The 20,472-nt window shown below is 26.4% G+C and overlaps 1 protein-coding gene across 1 annotated transcript in view; it reads left to right on the forward strand.

Annotated features, from left to right (window-relative positions):
- LOC129612439 (putative 1-acyl-sn-glycerol-3-phosphate acyltransferase acl-2) overlaps positions 1–19,619 on the forward strand; it is a 30,432-nt gene extending 10,813 nt beyond the window's left edge. The window contains exons 2-4 of the mRNA XM_055526028.1: positions 18,370–18,549; positions 18,645–18,778; positions 18,921–19,619. Of these exons, the coding sequence (XP_055382003.1) occupies positions 18,374–18,549; positions 18,645–18,778; positions 18,921–19,429 (819 nt within the window). The 5' untranslated portion in view covers positions 18,370–18,373 and the 3' untranslated portion in view covers positions 19,430–19,619. The remainder of the gene's footprint in view (positions 1–18,369; positions 18,550–18,644; positions 18,779–18,920) is intronic.
- The last annotated feature ends 853 nt before the right edge of the window (positions 19,620–20,472 follow it).

Consider the following 20,472-nt stretch of genomic DNA (forward strand, 5'->3'; position numbering starts at 1 on the left):
AGTCGTTTTTTAATTACTTGAATTAGCGTTATTATATGTTTAACATTGTAATGCAGTCATACCTCACATATATAACGACTTCTGACAGTTTATAATCAGTGTTGAGAAGAAGAAAAAATGCTTGATAGATATTGGAGTCCATTTTCCACACACGTTATTCTCAATACTTGACATTTTTTAATACCGCACAGATTAATATTATTGTAATCTTCTACATACTTTTCGAGAATTACCCCTAATTACTAGCACATCAATAATTACTAATAGATTACTCAATAAGATATTGAAACCATATTGTTTATATAATATGTATTGTGTTGTATCACAAATCTTATTGCAACAACATGTCATACATCGGGGTTTTTTTTACATTATTTGACGAGAAAAACGATCTGAACAAAGCACTTCATAAAATAAAACCTAATTAAAATGAAAGCAAATATATACGATAATTATACACCTGTTTAAAAATTTTTAATTACATTTTGCAGATTTTATATGCACGTTGGTTTACATTTAAGGGTATATACATGAGTATATACATCATTAAAAAAATATACAAAATAAATACAAATGGATGTTTAAAATTAAAGATCTTACCTTATTTTTTTTACTCATATGCCTTAAAAATATAATATGCACGTACAAATATGTTATATTCTTGTACTTAAAAAATGAAATCATACTTACTCGTCTTAAATAGCAAAAAAAGGCGAAATCCTTGAATTTTAATTTCAATTCATTCTAATATTCTTTTTCTACATTATACTTGTTCCTCTCAAACAATATCGTACAAATTAATCAAAACTTTTTGAAATGAGCATAATAAAGGATAAACACATGCATACATGTACTTTCCTATGAATATGTTCATATACATACAAATATGTACATATATATATTTTTACATGAGGTATTATTTGAATTTGGATATTTTATAAATACCCATTTTAGTTTTGTTCTTCAATCTATACCTATTTCATTTTTGTATTTTTAAAAGTGAAATTGTTTAATTTATACATGCTTGTGAAAAAATGAAAATTAACCAACATAATAAATATTTACATATTAACCTAAACATAGAGTATTAAGTACACATCAATATTATGTTTTTCATAAATACCTACACAATTATACACACATGTGCATCTCATTCTTTTAATGTATAACAGTTTAAAATTCTCATATTTACGTAAATTGCTTACTTTATAAATTTATAACCTAAAATTCAAACAAAACTTCAATAAATAAGTGCACTTCCAAATTAAGCGACGAATACCTGTATATAACTTAATCGAAAAATGACAGAGATATCATATTAAAGTTATAAACGAAGATGAAATAATAGTGGGTAGTTTTTGTTTACAGTTTTAATGCAGTTTGCCGTACATCTGTCATTTACAAAAAAAAATTATTACGGAAGTTTTCTTATTTTATACCTTTTTTCTCTTTAATCTTTGGGTAAACAAATTTGTTCTTTTATTTATAAAAAAAAATTTAGTACATAAGTGTAGCTTAGTTATGCGATTAAGGTGCTAAAAATAAAAGCAAATGGCAAAAATATCTACTGAAGGATTTAAATCATTCTTAATTCATTCATTTCTATATATGAAATATGTTTACTTACATTATGTAGTATAAAATACAATAATAAGTTTTGTAGAACAAAATATATACATATGCATACACTTATAATATATGTATATAAAGTTTAACTTTCGTGTATGTTTTTGTATTTTTAGAAAGATTTTTCCTTTTTTGCGGTTTCACATAACACTATTTTACATATATGTAGGTTAATTTTCATTTATATACAACATAATATCATTTATATTTTCTATATTTTAAAAATAAAAATAAAAATCATACTTTGCTTAATATTTTAGTAAACATTTTATAAATAAATTAATGAAAAACTGTTAAAGCTCAACTGTTTCACTCCCACTGTTTCACTTTTAATTTAGGAAAACTACATACTATGTACATATAACTAAAAGAATTTAGTTAAGTAATTTACTTAAATATGAATTTATTTATCAGAGAACAAAATAGCAATTTTTTTTGTAAAAAAAGGATTTTTTGTCATTTGAATTTAAATTAAATTTTTCTACAAATTATTTGGAAAATGTTTGTTCACTCAAGCAATTATTGTAAGTTTGTGTTTATTAAGTTTGTAAACATGAACTCAAACAAATAAAAAACATAATATGATTACCGCTCTAAGAGTTCATTATTATAAACTTGAAATTATTGCTGTTTATGGACGACATTCATCGTTGTTTGCTATTTTTTTGAATATTATATTGTAAATTATTTAAAAATAAAATATTTAATTACAAAACAAAATTAAAATTTCGAATATGTATGTTGTTTTAAGTTTTTCAAAAGATTTTCAAATTTTTTAAGTATCCTTGAATTCAAGACATATGGAACTTACACACGATAATAAAATATTTATTAGATTTCATCCTTAATTATATAGTACAACTTCAGTTTAAATTGTATTTAGTGCTTAAATTATATAATTATACAATATTTATGACATATGATCAAAAGTTTATCATGTTGTTATTCCAATCAAAAACTGAAAAATATTTACAAATGAAAAAATATAATTATATGCAGGTATAATTTCTTTTTTCAGAAAATAACAGAGTTCTTCCGAATTCGACGGGAATATTAAAACAGAAATAATTTTTAATTTTTAAATCAAATCTAAAATTGTATAAAAATTTTCATCAAACGCACTCGAATCTATTTGAATAAAAATTCTTTTTAAATTAGTTTTTATTTAATATTCTATAATCTTAATAATGAATAACGTAAATATACAGCGTAAAAGAACAAAATTCCATTGATGAAAACGTAACCAATATAAATAACATTTTTAATAAGTTATAATATATAAGTTTGGCATGAGAGTCTATAAAAAAATTCTTTATAAAAATTTAGTTTAATATAAACACACATATGCATAGGCATATTTATACAAAATTTTTATTTAAAAAGTTATGGTAATAGTATTGAAGCAACAAACGAAAATGAGCTATGAAGTTAATAAATTTGTTTGCTTTTGCTTAAAATCTTCCGTATTAATCTTTTAAATATTTAGTCCTTAAATTAACGACTAAATATGCTGCATAGAGGCAAATCCATATCGTAACAATTTTTTGAATCCGCCTTTAAACAGTATTTAAATCAAAGAGTAAATGGCACTGTATTGTCAAACAAAAACAAAGGTTTTTCTTACATTGTGATATAAAAATTTTGGTCTTGGCTTTGTTATTCCTTTTGTTCAAATGTTCTTGTAAAATTTTTTTAAGATACAATACAGAACATGTCGAAAATTATAGAATACAGAATACAGCCTAAATTAGAAATTATTTTTTAAAAATATTAATTATTTTATATAACAAAAACAATTTAAGTATTTATTGTCAATTATAAAATGGTTTAAAAATAAGTTCAAGCAAAATAAACATTCAATTTTGCTATTTGAGTAAGTAATACATTATTATATAATATTTTGATGGTATTAAAAGGACAATTGATTTTCACAAAAAAAAACTTAGAATAAGTAAGTGAAAGTAATCAATTTCACATATCTTAAAACGAAACACATATGAAAAAAAATAAGAAATTACATACACACAATGTACAATTATATAAAATTTCTATACAACAGTAGCAACTGTAACAAATTGCTATACAAACAAAAAAAAATCAATAAATTGATTTATAAAATTCTAAAATTTTATTATTAGATTATTGTTGTATTTGCAAATTTTGACACTATGAACATATACATATATGTAAGTATATTATAGCAAATTGTAAACAGGAAAATTATTTATTAAAGGCAAAGTTCATAAAATTAACTTGTCATATAATATTCTAATTTGATAACAACTTTGTATATAAAAAAAATTTCCATATAAAAATTATCAAAAACAACAATGTTTTAATCAATTAACCTGATTTAATTTATATAAAATTCCATTTAATTTTAAGTTTCGGGTTATTAATCTTTATTTAGAATTATTAAAATTGATATAAATTTAATAAAATATTCGTACAAAGTTTTTTTATCAATGATTGCAAAAGTTTAATGATTTTTTAACAATTACACCTAATTTTTCGAATAATAAAAATTGATTTAAACTAAAATTTAAAAGTTAGCTATGTACGTGCTACTGAATAAACCTTAACGACAGTCAATAAATTCGAATCGAATAAACAGTTTATAAATAGCACTTTTGCCTTGAACAAGTTAAAAAAATAAAGTCTTGAAAAATTAATTTTATATTTAAACTCTTACTTATACAACTGCATATATGTAACTGCAATACGAGTATACCATGAACGGATTCGACTGCTAATTTAATCAGTTAAGATTAAAAAAATATATATTTTACGATTGTAAGGCATTTAGCGTTGATTTTTCGCTTCTTAAAAATTCGAAAAAACTTAAAGATTCGGGAAGCTTTTAGAAGCAAAGACTTAAAAGCAAATCACTTGAAAGGTTTTTTTTTTCAACGAAAAAATTATTTTCTAATGAATAGAAGCTACCAAAGTTCCAACTTCCTATAGCTTACTGTCTAAGTCCAAAACAATATTAAAAGTCTGAAAAAAACCTGACTGGATAATTTTGGGATTGGGATTTAAAAAATCCTAATATTTTTGACGCAATAAATTGTCAAAAAGCAGCATTTTTAGGGCAGCTTTCAGAAGAAGGAAATAAGTAATAATTTTCTTCTATGAAGCTTGAGTTTCTTAATAAGATCTTTTTGTAAAGGTATATAAAATTTCACTCTTCAACCCTAGCGCGTATTGAAGTTTTATAAATAGGCCCGGGGGCACCCAAACGGACAGAGTTAAATTAATAAAAAAAGTTCAATTTTGTTGGAAATGTGCTAAAATCAAATAAATGTCGAAAACATTTACAATGGAAAAACTTCTTATTATTATTTTTAAATACGCATTAAAAATTGTATATGTATGTACATACAAATGTATTAATTTATTCGAAAACCCATTAAAAACTAAAGAATACTCTTCATAATATAAACATTCCCCAGTCCAAAAACACGCATTCAACTACTTAATTTGTAAGTTATTTATAAATATACAAAATTATAATAGTTAATTTTAATGTATTTGGATTAGCACAATGTAATATATGTATGCAATGTAATGTTACATATTGGTTATTAAAAATTCTGAACACAAAATATGAAAATCCACGAATATAACGTACATACATTTACTCGTGCATTACTATATATTCAATAAATTTTATTATTATAATCATGATACGTTTATGTATATACTTATATATATAAATATCAATGATATTTATGTATAACTACGACAAGGAGGAAGGAAAATTAATTAAAATCATAGAACAATATTTAACGTTAAACGCATACATATATTATTTATATGTACAATGTAAATGCGTACCTATATATTTTACTATTGAATTTTTTTTGAAATAATGACTATATACATTAATTTTTTTGTTAACTTAAAATATATTTAAGTTTGTAGAATCATTTAATGTAGAATTAAATGATCCACAACAAAAAATTTGTTATTTTAACATTCAAAATTGTGTCTAGAGGTCAAATAATATTTTTAATTGCACGTACATTTATTAGTTCTTTTTACCCTACCGGAGATAATTCGACAATGAATAATTTACATACATATTAAGTAAATAAAAAAAATTATTTTAAAATTTATTTTAACCTTACTTTATCGATAATTTAAAACAATTTTATATATTATAGAAAAACAATGAAATTATAGTAATTATGTTTAAAAAATTGCCATCATATTTGACCATATTATGAAATCTAATCTAATGAAAGTTATTTCTGATTAACATACTAATTGTACTAATTAGCGTGATTTATTATTTACTAATCTTTGGCTCTTGAATGTTAAAAATTGCATTGTTTGACTAAGAGATTTATAAATAAAGTAAAATGTTTATTTAAAAATGAAATTATTTTAGATAAAATTCATTTTATCGATTTTAGGTCTATTTAAGTGAATTCCCTTTCCACACTAATATACTTATTAGAGAAAAATTAGCCTAACTAATAAATTAGAGAAAATAATTTTAATTAAAATATAGAAATAATAATCAATTTTTTGCTTAATGTTTGTAATAACTTTGATTTAAAAAAAACTTGCTTAGTAAAAGCTGTTTTTAAAAAATTTTATACATTACTTCAATCTACAGCAGGCAATATAATTATTATTTTCAAAGCAATACTCATAAAATTGTGAACACCTTTACATATTTTCAAAATAAAGTAACAAATAAGACCTATATTTCATGCAAATATGTAATAATTTTCTTAACACTTAAATTTATTCCCCTCATATCAATTTAATTGTATTTTGAATATTACTTTTCCCTTCAACAACTGAAAATACTGCTTTGCAAAACAATCAATGTATACCTACCACACTATTAAAATTATTTTCATTCATATACGAAACTACTTCTAGGATTGCATATATTTAGGATGAACAGTTTATGCAGCTTTTGAAATAAAGCAAAATTTAATTTAAAGAAGGGTTAACATAATGCTCGATTTTAAGGGTTAATTGCGTGAGTTAAGAAAAATAATTATATTTTTAATGTCATGGAATTTACCGTTACCTTTCTGCGTTTATAGAAATTTGAAAAAGCTTGCGGTTTCGGAAATATAGGGCGTCAAAACTTCAAATTTAACAAATTTCAAGTAGCGATAACTTGAAAGGGGGTTGAAATAACTAGAGAGCTCCCACATCCTAGGGTCTAGAAGAAAAACAACATCAAAAATTTGAAAAAAACGGATTTTATGTAAAGATAAATTTTAAAGGTCATTTTGTTTTTTTAAAGTTTAATTATAGGATACCGTGATAGAAAAAGCATTCCACTGCTTTTCTGCGTTTGTAAAATTTGAAAAATTCTACTACAGTAAACAGTTGAAAAATGGCATTTTTAGGGATTTGGGAGGTATAACTTTTAGAGGGAGGAAGAAAGGTAAAAATTATGTTCTACGAAAATTAGTTTCTAGTCAAGATCTATATACATATTTCAGGTTTCTATCTTAAAAGGTGTAGAAGTTTTAAAAACAGACACACGGACACACGGACGGACAGAATGAAACTAATAAGCATTTTTTTTCAAAAATTTTTTGTAAAAGTGCTAAAAATTATGGCTTCAAAACTCCATTAGGAACGGTTGTTTTCTTTATAAGTGAGACAAACAACTCACAAGACCAATAAGACCAAATTTATCCTTTTATGTATTTTTTTGTATCCATTTTTGTACTTCTATATATATATATATGTATATTATATTTAACTATATAAAAAAATGTAAGAAGTTCCTATAATATATAGCATAAATTTCATTTTCGTTCTCATAGGTGTTTGTAAAAATATATATTTTGGATTAATTTTGCTCTTTAGAAATACAATTTTATATGTATAAATTTATGTAGTTAAGTAATTTAATACTACTTAAGAGAGAAATCCTTTAGAAGTAATAAAATATTGGATTGATTATTCCAAAGAGCCTAATTGCAAATATGAGAAAGTTAATTTAAGTGTTTAAAAAAATTATAAAATAAATATTAATAAATTTGGATTAGTTTGAATGGTTTGTAAAGTAGCGAATTTCCTTGAACTTCTTATGAAGTGAAAATAGTTTTTTTTTAAAGAAAAAAAAAACCTTTTTATCTAAAACGTTGTCATTAAGATGTCAACATCATATCACATATGCAACACTTAACCGATAATTGCCTGCTTTTACCTTGAAGTAAAAAATTAAAAGAAATTTATTAATGTTAATGTAAACGGTACATAATTTAATAAACTAAAAGTAAATAAGTACATTTTAGGTTAAGTTTAGAAGAGTATTTAAATTTTTTGATGGCAAAACATTTACCGTTAGTTTTTTGTTTTTTGAAATTTCGCTAATTTTAGACGTAACAATTTGAAAAAGAATAAAAAAAGGTCGTTAAAATAGAGTAAACCATTCACATATCAATTTATAATTCTTTTCATGAAAACGCCAATAATTATTCATTTTTAAGTAACCAAAAAAGTTTCGCAGAATTTTTCTCAAAAAATATCATTCAGTAAAAAATATACGGCGATATACAAATAATAGATTGTATGCATTATTTGTCTGTTAATAAATTATCTACATTCGATTCGTTAACAGCCGAGGCTACAATTTTTTAACATTTTCAAATATGTAAATATAATTACATATATGTGTACATATTACTATCTGTAACATATTAACAATAGAACATAAGATATAAAGAGATGAATGTCCGTCCGACATGTTTACAAAACTTCAACACCCTTGAAGCCAGAAAGTTAAAATTTTATATATAACTTCGCTAAAAAAACATTTTTTTCCACTTCTACCCCCTCTCAATTTCTCGCCTCTCGAGATTTATAAAATTTGAATTTTTGGCATTTTATGTTTCCGAAACTGCAAGCTTTTTCAAATTTCTATAAATGCAAAAAGCTAACGGTAAGTACACACAATTAACCCTTAAATTTGAGAATTTTATAATAAAATAATTATATATAAATTTATTTATATATATGTATAAATATATGTTCATATATACACATAATATATTTATACATAATTATATATATATTTATATATATACAGGGTGATTCAATAATCAGTGACATAACATATACCATAATTTAGAGCATCAAAAATAAGTGAAATTTTTATTCAGAAGTAGCTGTCAAATCTCAACGGTTTCCGAATTACAGGGATTTTAAAGAATTTTTATGAAATTTCTACTTGCCCAAGTTTATATACCTTTAACTTCTTTAATTTTTAGTGCATTAGTAAGCTTATAGTTAACATACTTAGAAAAATGTAAATTTGGATCTTAGTAGAGTTTCACTGTGTGCTACCCGAATTCCCTGAAATGCTCGCCAGTTAGTTTCGATAACAACCAGAACTCAAATATTAAATTTCAAGAAATTCCATCAATCGGTTCCGTAGATAAGGTAAAAAAATGTAAAATCGGCCCTCAGATCAATTTCCGAGCCCTGATCTTTCCAAAAAATTTATATGTTCATTGTTTTAATACGAAGAATTCAAATATTAAATTTCAATCAAATCAGTTGATTATTTCTCCTTATACATATACGCAAATATGTATATTTGGCCCGTAGTAAACGTCCAGTTGCTGACGCTTGATTTCTTCCAAAAGCTAGGAGATTTCGCTGACGATCGATCGAAGCTTATATATGAAATTTCAAGTAAATCTATTCAATATTTTCTTCAAAATCATCAAAAATATAAACCAGGCCCGCTAAAAAGTGCATTTTCCGAGTCCTGATATATCCCAAAAGTTAATCAATCCATGCCATAGTCGAAATAAACTTACATATAAAATTTCATCAAAATTTGCACGCGTGCACACATAACATTTTGCATGCAGAATTTGTTGCCATCATATGACCTACCTATTGGTAACACAATGCGGTCGAAAGAAGGGAAATATTACATCTTTTCCAAAGTTCGAATGCCTAGTATTCCGAAAGTCCATAAAATACAAATTCAAGTAATATGTTGATTTCAAGCCCTATACAATATAAAATCATTATACAAAAATACAAAACATAAAATCATTATAATTATTTTTTGGAAAAACTTTTAAACCGTTCTTTATTCCTTAATTTTTTACATTTTAATAATATTTAAAACAAAATCAAAATAACTGCTTTATTCAATTGTATAAATTGCAATCACTTGTGATATAATTTTAGTTAAAATTTTCCTTTTTTGTTAAATAGATTTTTTAGCAATTTACAATATGTTTTAAAGCGAAATGTAACTTTTTTCAGCATATAATGGTAAAATACAAAAATTCTATAACCAGTTCAAATTCTTTAATAGCCAACTCCACTTGTTTATGAGTACTCTTGTTTATAGGTACATCTATACATATATAAAATATATGCCTACAAAAAACAAAAATTTGTATATCCTCGTGATAGTTTTTTAAAAAATTTGTGAAACTTGTGAGTTCAAGTTTCAGCAAATTTTTCGATCCCTTTTAGGTGCTTTTATACTAAAATAAAACGTCAAAAAACTCTGTCATATAAGTCATTGTTATCTTAGCGAGGTCTGCAACTTTTATGAAAACTGTTATGAAGTAAATAAATAATAAAAACAAATCCCACTTATTTTCTTAGATCGTTGTACAACGAATGATGGGGTTTAGATTTTATTAAAGTTTTGCTATTCAATTATTAAATAAAACAAATCTAGTTAATCAAACCGCAAAAACATATTCATTACATAAGCTTATTTACACACATATGTGTTGCCATTAAGACATAATTTAATTGTAAATACTTTAATTTATTATACATTATCATAGATAAACCTATCATTATACTAAATGCAATATTGTTAATGTGCAAAGTACGTACGTTAGTAATAACTTATTATACGATCGAACTTAGAACTTATGACTCTGTCTCTCACTTGATGTTTGAACTATATAGTTATCTATACAAGACAAATTAATTTTAAATATTACAATAGCATAACAACAATTTTCGTATAAGCAGACATTTATCGATATAACATGTATGTATCATATTACAATTTAATTTTAATTTTTCTAATTTTAATTCTGTTAGAGTATTGAAATAAATATAAAAATGAAAAAAAAAATAATAAATTTAGTTGAACAGCAAACAAAGATTATCAAAATTAATAAAAAAATTGCCGGTTGCGAGCAAAACGCGATTAACTTAAACTTTGGAATCTATTGATAATTTTTTTATTGTTGTTGTTATTCCCAATTAAAGTGAAATTTCTTTATAACCGTTTAATCATCATATTTAAAGACGATTGTGTGTGAGTGATTTGTATTTCAAATATAATATAAATATGTATACATTATTATAGTCATTGAATTGATTTCAATGAGCACACAATAAAAAGGGAACACAATCATATCGTACGATTCACATATTTAAACGGAAAAATAAAATGAAAACAAAAACTTGAGTTGATTATGTGTTTTTATTTAATAATAGTTTGTAAGTACATATGTATATATGAATCTTTTGAGCTTACATAAAATACATACGTATGTATGTATGTAAGTAAATCCCTATACGTATAAATTCAAAGATTATATTCGTTTTCAAGATGCATTAATAGTGTAGATATTGTATCATGGCTATCATTTTTTCCACGATTTTAGCACATGACTATGACACTCCGATAATTATGTAAATATACATATATATTGTATCTCAGAAATTTTTGTTCAATTTGTTACAAAAACAAGTAAAAACGTTTCAGTCGATATATAAATGCCCTGTTTTTGAAATATTTAGAATTAACTTTGATTGCTAAATGACAATTACTTGAACCTGTTAAACCACTTAATAGAGACTTCACGGATATTATGTCTGATGTATAAGTGGCCACACGACTACCCAGTTTCATGAATCTAGCCTTAATACTTTTCAAAATATTTAAAATTTTATTTTGGAGTGGTGTAGCAGCTACCCGAACATGTCAAGTCATTCCCAAAAAACCTTCAGAAATATATCTGACCTGAAATTGGACACACGTTTGCCGAGTTTCATGAATCTACCTTTATTATTTTTCCAAATATTTAAAATTAACTTTCAGAGTTGTATGGCAGCTACACGAACCAGTGCAGAAGTTCCATTGAAATTTTCAGAATATATGTAGAACATAATTGGACACACCTTTACAAAATTTACTTTTCGAAATATTTAAAAAAACCTCCTTAATTTGTATGGCAGCTACTCGAACCCGTTGTCCAAATTCGTCCAATTACAATAGAAGTAGTCGTCAGGACAAAATAAAAAACTTGTGAAAGTTTGGTGTCGATTGCATTATTCGTTTTTGAGTTATACTGCTATAGGACGGACGGACATGTCTTAATCAACGCTGAGCATGAACACATATACATGTCCATATCAGAGACGACTCCTTCGAGTAGTTACGAGCTCCATACTAAAGTGAATATAACCTTTGCAAAGTTTAGGGTAGTTTAGCTGCTGTTATTTATCACGCTATAATATAAAAAAAACTGAAAAATGGTTTCAGCACACAACAACATATCTATGTAAATTGTGTATGTAGGTATGTATGTACCTAGATAATAATATATTAACATTATAAATAAATACTACAGTTATGTTGCAAAATTTTTTACGTGTTTTCAAGTATGCATTATTTGCTCACTAAAGAACTAACAAATTATTTAATGTTTTATTTTTATACCTCTATTTTAATCAAGTCAATGCCAATAAAACGAAAATATGCAGACTCTCTTTCCAAAAAATAGGTAGAATGTCAACTCTATGACATCCCGACATCCGTACGACTAGATTATACCAAGAGTTATAATAAATTTGTCATAATGTTTCATACCACCGATTATTTTTAGTATGATGACTTCGCTAATGAGATATTGCTTTTGTTCAAGTTGAGCTTGAGGATTTTTTAAAATCATTGTTGCTTGAAAATTTCTAAAATATAATGAAAGAACCTTTGAAGTTGTAAGGCAGCTGCCTTAAAAACTAATGCAATTACTTTTAACGAAAATAATGGCCTTACTCACTCATATGAAATTTCGTTACTACAATTGTATGACTGCTGTATTGAACCTCAATATTGTTCTGGCTTTCATAATAAGCCATTTGCGAACATTTGAAAATAACTGGTATTTTTGAAAATGCAGTTCTTAAGGTTAGGACTTCAAAGCTTACAAACGGACAGATGAACGAAAGGGCAGACTGGCAGGAGAACAAACATGGCTAAATCTGCTCAGTATTCACTGTTATTTCTCACCGTTGCAAACAGAGCGAAAAATTTATAATACCCTTCGAAAGTACATCTGCACGGGTATATACATAAATATATTTTTATAAATAACTCTACAGTCTGTACTATATATTCAGTAACTTTAAATTTTAAATAATTATTTTGGCCTCTAGTATTCAAAGGATAATTTATTGTCCGGAAAAGATTAAATAAATAACTTTTCTAGTGAAACAACTAACTTCAATAAAATGTACTATAAATAACTCAGTAACAAACTGAAATTATAGGTACAAATGTTGTTAAAAATAACATTTTCTTATTGGCTTTCGGAAAACATAAAAGACTTTACAAAAAGTAAAACTATAAAAAACACAAGAAAAAATAGAGTTAACTCTGTGATACCCGTACGAATTTGTTATGCTATGTGCGTATAGATACACTATAGCTGACTGTGGGACAGAATATCACTTTAAGTTGCCATATTTATCATTGAAATTGCTTGGTCCATATGACATTGGCCCTACTAATATATTCGCTTGTGTGAAATTTGAATACCATAGCTTTTATAGTTTCTAATATAGCCAAATAAATTTTGAAGCTGTATGGCAGCTACCCGAACCAGTACCCCAATCATGTCCAATTTAAATAGGGTTCCGGCACGTACTACAATAAATCATTTGTGAAAATTTGGTAAACTTAGCTCAATTAGTTTTTGAGTTATCGCTGGGACGCTGATCAAAAACATATACTTGAGTCTATATCTCTGACCATTATTTCTTGGCGTTACAAACGATAAGGCAAATTTAGTATACCCTTCGAACATACGTTCGTACGGGTATAATAAACTAAAATGAAAAATTAAAATTTCACAATTACAATTTGCAGCTAACTAAAAACTGGTGTGATTTTTTCCTTTGTAGCAATTTTTAAACAAAATTGTAAAAAAGATGATTATTAACCTTTTAGTTGTAACCTCCTAAATTCCTAAAAAATCATTTTTTAGGTTCAAGCTTCAAATTCCAAAAACGCAAGAAAGAGACGTACTTCTTTTATCTCGAAACTGAATAGTTAAACATTACAATAAGAGAACCGCTGCTGAAATTAACCGTACCTTACATTCTTTTTTTCAAATTTCCAACATCGTTCTCCAATGTTGCAGAAGTCTAAAATTTTAATATTTTGTGTTTTTGCACTATATACCTTTCAAGTCATCCCTTCTGAAAGTTAGCAAAATATAAATTTTTCAAATAATGAATGCTTTGTCAAATTTTTATGAAAACAAAAAGTTAACGGTAAAGGCCTTTTCATTAAAAAATACAGTTATTTATATACTTGCCTAATTAACTGTTAAATTTGATCATTGTGTTAACATTTTTTTAATTTTTAATTTTCATTAAATAAATTAAGTAAACGATTGTCAAGTATTTTCAATTGTTCAAAAGAAAAAGTTCAAGTAATCCTCACAAACCGCTTCTTCTACTTGGAGCTCTTTAACAAACTATTAAAATTTAAGTACCTTAAATTGGCAAATTTTTGGTCTTTTGGAAAAATTTTGTGGAGATTCTTGCTAGATTTCTTACTCCTGTAATTTTAAATTTGATTTGATTTTAAATTTTCAAAATAATTAATTATTACTGTAAAAAAAAAACGAATGTAACTTTTTTGCGCATATACACATATAAGTACATTATATATGTATGCAGATTTGTAACAAAATTAATGAAAATATTTTATTTTCTTTTTATTTAATTTAAATAATGGATTAAAATATATAGCCTGTTTTATTCAGATTTATATTTCGAATAATTCCGACTTTATAAAACTCTAAAATTTTCTAAGTATATATATGTACTTATACATTAACTTTAATAATTTGCCAGATTTTGTATGATTCTAGCATCTGCTAACTACTCACGTGTATGAAAATTTATTATAGTAATATATTTGAACGTCGTAAATTATTTGAACTCAAAAATTTTGACTACAAATTTGCAGAATACAAATTTCCATACGAAAATTTGAACTCGACTTAAACAGGATAAGGCATTAAGCAAAGCTTAAAATAGTTTTTTAATAGTAAAAGTGCAACGTAAACTTATTCGAATTCGAAATTATACTTTACATCCAATATATATTAATTTTCAAAAAAAATCACTAGAACACCCATACAGGAAACACGTGTGCATTCACTCATACATATATTATGTTGCTGTTGTATATTGAATTATTTAATCAAATATTACATATTCCATACTAAATTTAGCTAGCGATCTTTATCTAAATAAATTGTAAATAATGTACTTAGCCATATGAAAACGTTTAAATATTTTTAAATATTTGTATACAAAACGTTTTTGTATACAAATATTTAAAATAAAATTACATAAAATTTGTAATCCATCCAATTTTTATAAGGTGAGAATAAAAAAGCTTACGCCAACTATATAAGCAAAACAACATGAGCAAACAAACATTTCTAATTTCAAGTTTATTAGTCATATCAATGACGTAAGCCTATCAAAATTTATTATGTGTTTGTTCAACTTTTTAACTGCAACATTACCGCTTAAATATTTATTGCAATTGTGCGAAAAAATATAGATACATGCATTTATGGATCCATGAATGATTTAGCAATTTATTGCGATTCTAAAAGAGTGAAAGGATTTCATATGGTAGACAGTGTGGAAAGGTAAAGTGTAAAACTTTCAACACGTTAACTTCTTCACACCGGTTAAAGCTTCCGAATGCTTAATACGAACTAATAATAATTTCCATCTGTTCACAAAAAAGTGCATAAGAAAAAACTTCAAAAAACTCAGAAAAATTAAAAAATTAGAATACTCTTTGAAACAGGGTTTTCTTCTAAAAATTCTTGCAGATTAAGTTTTTATTTATAGAAATTCATAAAAAATTCAATTATCTTTATTTTCTTTGTGTTTTTTACTGCTCGCATTATATACAATAATTTCCAACGTCACATTACATACAATAAAGAAAGTATATTATATTATGACGGCAGTATAGTACTTGTTTCTACATTTCGAAACTAATTGACAAATTTTTCGGGGAATTTGCATCACAGGTAATGAGCTTCTTCTTGGAAGAGAATTTTCATTATTTTTTAAAATATTAACCAACAGCCCATTAGCCTTCTTGGAATTCGAAAAGTTGTCTATTGATTTACATAATCTTATGGAATTACTTTCACTTAATTGGAATATTTACTTTACGGTATGTTATGTCCTGTTGTTTCTTTTATAAAAATTAATTTATATATCTATTAATTATCTAGATCGCACAGAAATAAAAATACAAGCGAATATAAGAGGATTAACAGAATTATTCGTATCAAAATCAGGCAGGCTAAGATCACATGGCTACAGCAAGAATGTGGAGAAATAGAAAGATTGCAGCACCAAAATGATGCGTTCAACATGCACAAAAAACTAAAAGAAACAGCGGGGATCTATAAGAAAAAACAAGTAGCTGTACTAGTAAATGATGAGGGACGTATCATGATCACGCCAGATGAAAGAAGAAAAACCTGGGAGGAATATATTCAAGAGCTGTTTTCTGATGCTAGTCGAGCGGAAGTCGTAGAAAATAACTCATCAATTCAACTTTCGGGCCCACCTATTACTAAGGATGAAATACGTCAAGCCATCAACTCATCTAAAAATAATAAAGCTGTAGGTCCAGATGAAGTACCCGCCGAACTATTGAAGCTAATTAATGACAACAACATCAAAATATTGGAGAAAATATTCAACAACATTTACAACACCGCAATTTTTCCAGAAGACTGGCTCAAATCTACTTTTATTGCTCTACCGAAGAAAAATAATGCTCGTAAATGTAAAGATCACAGACTTATTAGTCTTATGAGTCATACTTTGAAGGTCTTTCTCAGAATTATCCATAATCGACTATACAGGAAATGCGAAGAAGCAATGGGACGATCCCAATTTGGATTTAAATCAGCATTAGGCACACGTGAGGCTCTATTTGCGATCCAGGTACTCGTCCAGAATTGCAAAGATGTACAAAAAGATGTATTTCTAGGGTTTATCGACTATGAAAAGGCTTTCGATAGAGTTCAGCACAACAAACTAATAGAGATTCTCGAAAACATGGGTTTAGATGGCAAAGATATACAGTGCATTAGAAATATATATTGGCAACAAACTGCAAAAGTAAAATATGGAGATATAACCACAACGGATCTTCACATTCACAGGGGTGTTCGCCAAGGATGCATTCTATCACCACTGCTATTTAATATCTATTCAGAAAAAATATTTCAAGAATCAATAGCTGAAGAAAATAGAGGAATAAAAGTCAACGGCACATTTATTAACAATATTCGATACGCCGACGATACCACTATAATTGCAGACAGTATCGAAGATTTACAACACCTAATGAACAAGGTAAATCATCACAGCAAAAAATTTGGTTTAAACATGAACAACAAAAAAACCAAATACATGATTGTAACTAAACACAACATACCATATACGAACGCTTCCATCTACATCGACAATGAACCCATAGAACGTGTAAACAACTTCATATATCTCGGATCGATGTTACACGAAGGCTGGGATTCTGAAAAAGAAATAAAACGTCGTATAGAAATAGCGAGGGGCGCCTTTTTGAATTATCAAAAAGTATTGACCAATCGAAGTATTAACATCGAACTGAGATTGCGTTTTATAAGATGCTACATATGGTCAGTTCTCATGTACGGTGCTGAAACATGGACTCTGAAAGTATCAAGCATGAACAAAATTGAAGCATTTGAAATGTGGGTATACAGGCGCATGCTAAAAATATCGTGGACAGAAAGAGTCTCAAATTTTGAAGTATTGAACAGACTAAGGAAACAAAGAGAACTACTGCTGACAATCAAAAAACAAAAAGCCGCATATTTTGGTCATGTAATTAGGGGCCAGAAATACGAACTTCTGCAATTAATTATCCAAGGAAGAATTGAAGGCAAACGAGGAGTGGGAAGAAAGCAAATGTCCTGGTTACGAAATATTAGAAACTGGACAAATATAAGAACAATTGGAAATTTAGTTCATATAGCATCAAATCGTGAGGAGTACGCTAATATTGTTGCCAGCATTCGCTAACTCATCAAAGGTACACGCTTACATCCAGCAGTGGATATGCAGCAGAAGAAGAAGATTAATTAATCTTTAAATCAAAATACGATAATGTTTATGTATATTTAGTATGCATTTACAAATTAACGTTATTTTTTACTTTCATTGCTCTATACGTACAAGATACAAAAATTAAAACTAGGAAAAAATCGAAAAATCGAAAATATTTTAGAAATTAGATTTAAGTTATTTTAAAATTATATATTTTCCATATAACTATAAATATCTAATGTATATATCTATCTAATAATATGTATCTATCTAATAATATGTCGAATCTTTCTTGTTACTTTTATAACTTTTTCTAATTTTCTATCGTTACAGCACAATGGTTTGTTTATGTGAAATGATTGGATTGGCGTGTTTTGTTGCCTTAGTTTTTAGTTTTTCATCAAAAGCACCATATCAGCTGAAAATGACAGCTTTCTTCTTCGGTTCCGGAATATTAGTTTTAATATGGTTGCCATTTATGATATTTCGACCAAAGGATTACCGTAATGCATTGTAAGTAAAAACGAAATATTCTCTTGCATTTAAATATTTGAAATTTCCTTTTTGAAAATGCATTTTTTATTTACACATACATATGTATATATCAGAGTTCCTGCTTGGGGTTGTAGAATGCTTGGTCAAGCTATAGGTATAACAATGGAAGTTCGCGGTCTTGAAAACGTTCGTAAAGAACATGGTAGTATAGTATTAATGAATCATCAAAGCGCCTTAGATCTCATAGGTGCGTATATAATATCTTAATAATTATACACAAATTAATATAGCAAGATTAATATTAACTACATAATATATTGTTTTTATTCATACAAATATACAAACCTATTAAAAATTATAAATATTTTAAACTCTGTTTTTGTTTTTAGTTTTAGCATATTTATGGCCTGTGATTGGACGAGCAACTGTTGTATCAAAACGTGAAATACTATACATCCCATTTTTTGGTATTGGAGCATGGCTATGGGGAACTCTGTTTATCAATCGCTCTAAAAGCAGTGACTCCATAAAATCACTTAATAAGCAATCAAAAGCAATTCATGAAAGAAACTGCAAATTGTTGCTTTTTCCAGAAGGTACTCGTAATTCAAATAAAGATAAGTTATTACCATTTAAGAAAGGATCCTTCCATATTGCTACACAAAATCAATGCCCTATACAACCAGTTGTAATTTCACATTATTACTTTTTAAATAGTTCCAAAAAAATATTCAAAAAAGGTCATGCTATTATTCATATTTTACCAGAAATTGAATCAAAAGGATATGACAAGGATAATATAAATGTTTTAGTAGACGATTGTCAAAATATAATGCAACAAGAATACACGAGACTAACTCAAGAATCAAAACTTATAAAAAATAAAAAAACTTATTAGTTTCAAAGAATTAATAAAAAAAATTATATTAATTACATTTGTAATTCCAAAAGTGGAAGTTAGAGTTATAATATTTATGTATGTGTATAATATAACATATATAAAAAAATATGTATTTATTACAATATATATGAAAATTATAAGAATAAATCAATTGGTTATTTTTTAGCAAAGTAAAATATATTAAAATTGTACATTGAAAAGCGAATAACATTTTATTGTATCCCCTTCGCTTCAACTTGTAGATCATCAAAAGCTTTAAGAGCCGTGAAATTTTTTGATTATTGCGTCGAAACCAAATGAAATATGTAAATTCCGTAAAGCAAGCGCAAGGTTGTCGGTACCATTCAAATTAAACGTAATATGAAACCGTTTTATTGCCAAATTACTGTTCCGTATTGGTTTTCGACAATATGAGCTTTCTAGACACATCCATAAAAGCCAAAAAGTAACGCTAGTAATCCTCTTTTCCAAAGTATAGTTTTATATATCACAGATAGTACCAGGGCCCTATTGCACCAAATACTTATCATTTATCAATTTATAAAGATAAGTTTTTTGTGAATAAGATAGGTTTGTAAGTGTTGCACCGAAATTTTACAAATTCCACCCACTAAGCAACTTTGCAATTTATCATTTTTTGATAAGTAAAAATGATAAGTGTTGCACCAAAAAATTGCAAGCTTACCGAACGTAGCTTAATTTTCATAATTTGATAACAACTTATCATTACAGTTTTACTTCTTATTGAATTCAGTTGTCATAAAAATATCATAATTTAAAATTAATTTTGTCTTAAAAAAAAATAAAACGAAAAAATTCAAATAAAAGGAAAAAAAAATGCCGTTTTGCAAATAATTAAAAAAGTAAAGTAAGTACTTACCTAAAATCAGTCTTATATTTATTTGTAAAGAATATACAAGTGCAAAATATTTTGGGGACATATTATTTGGATCATTCTAAAACAACGCCACCAGTAAAGTAGAAAAGGCTAAACCGGACAAAGATTGGTACTATGCTCGAGACCATCTTATTAGTCTTTG

The sequence above is a fragment of the Condylostylus longicornis genome, unplaced genomic scaffold (assembly GCF_029603195.1).
Source record: "Condylostylus longicornis isolate FDR11 unplaced genomic scaffold, ASM2960319v2 ptg000072l, whole genome shotgun sequence".
Classification (NCBI taxonomy): Eukaryota; Metazoa; Arthropoda; class Insecta; order Diptera; family Dolichopodidae; genus Condylostylus; species Condylostylus longicornis.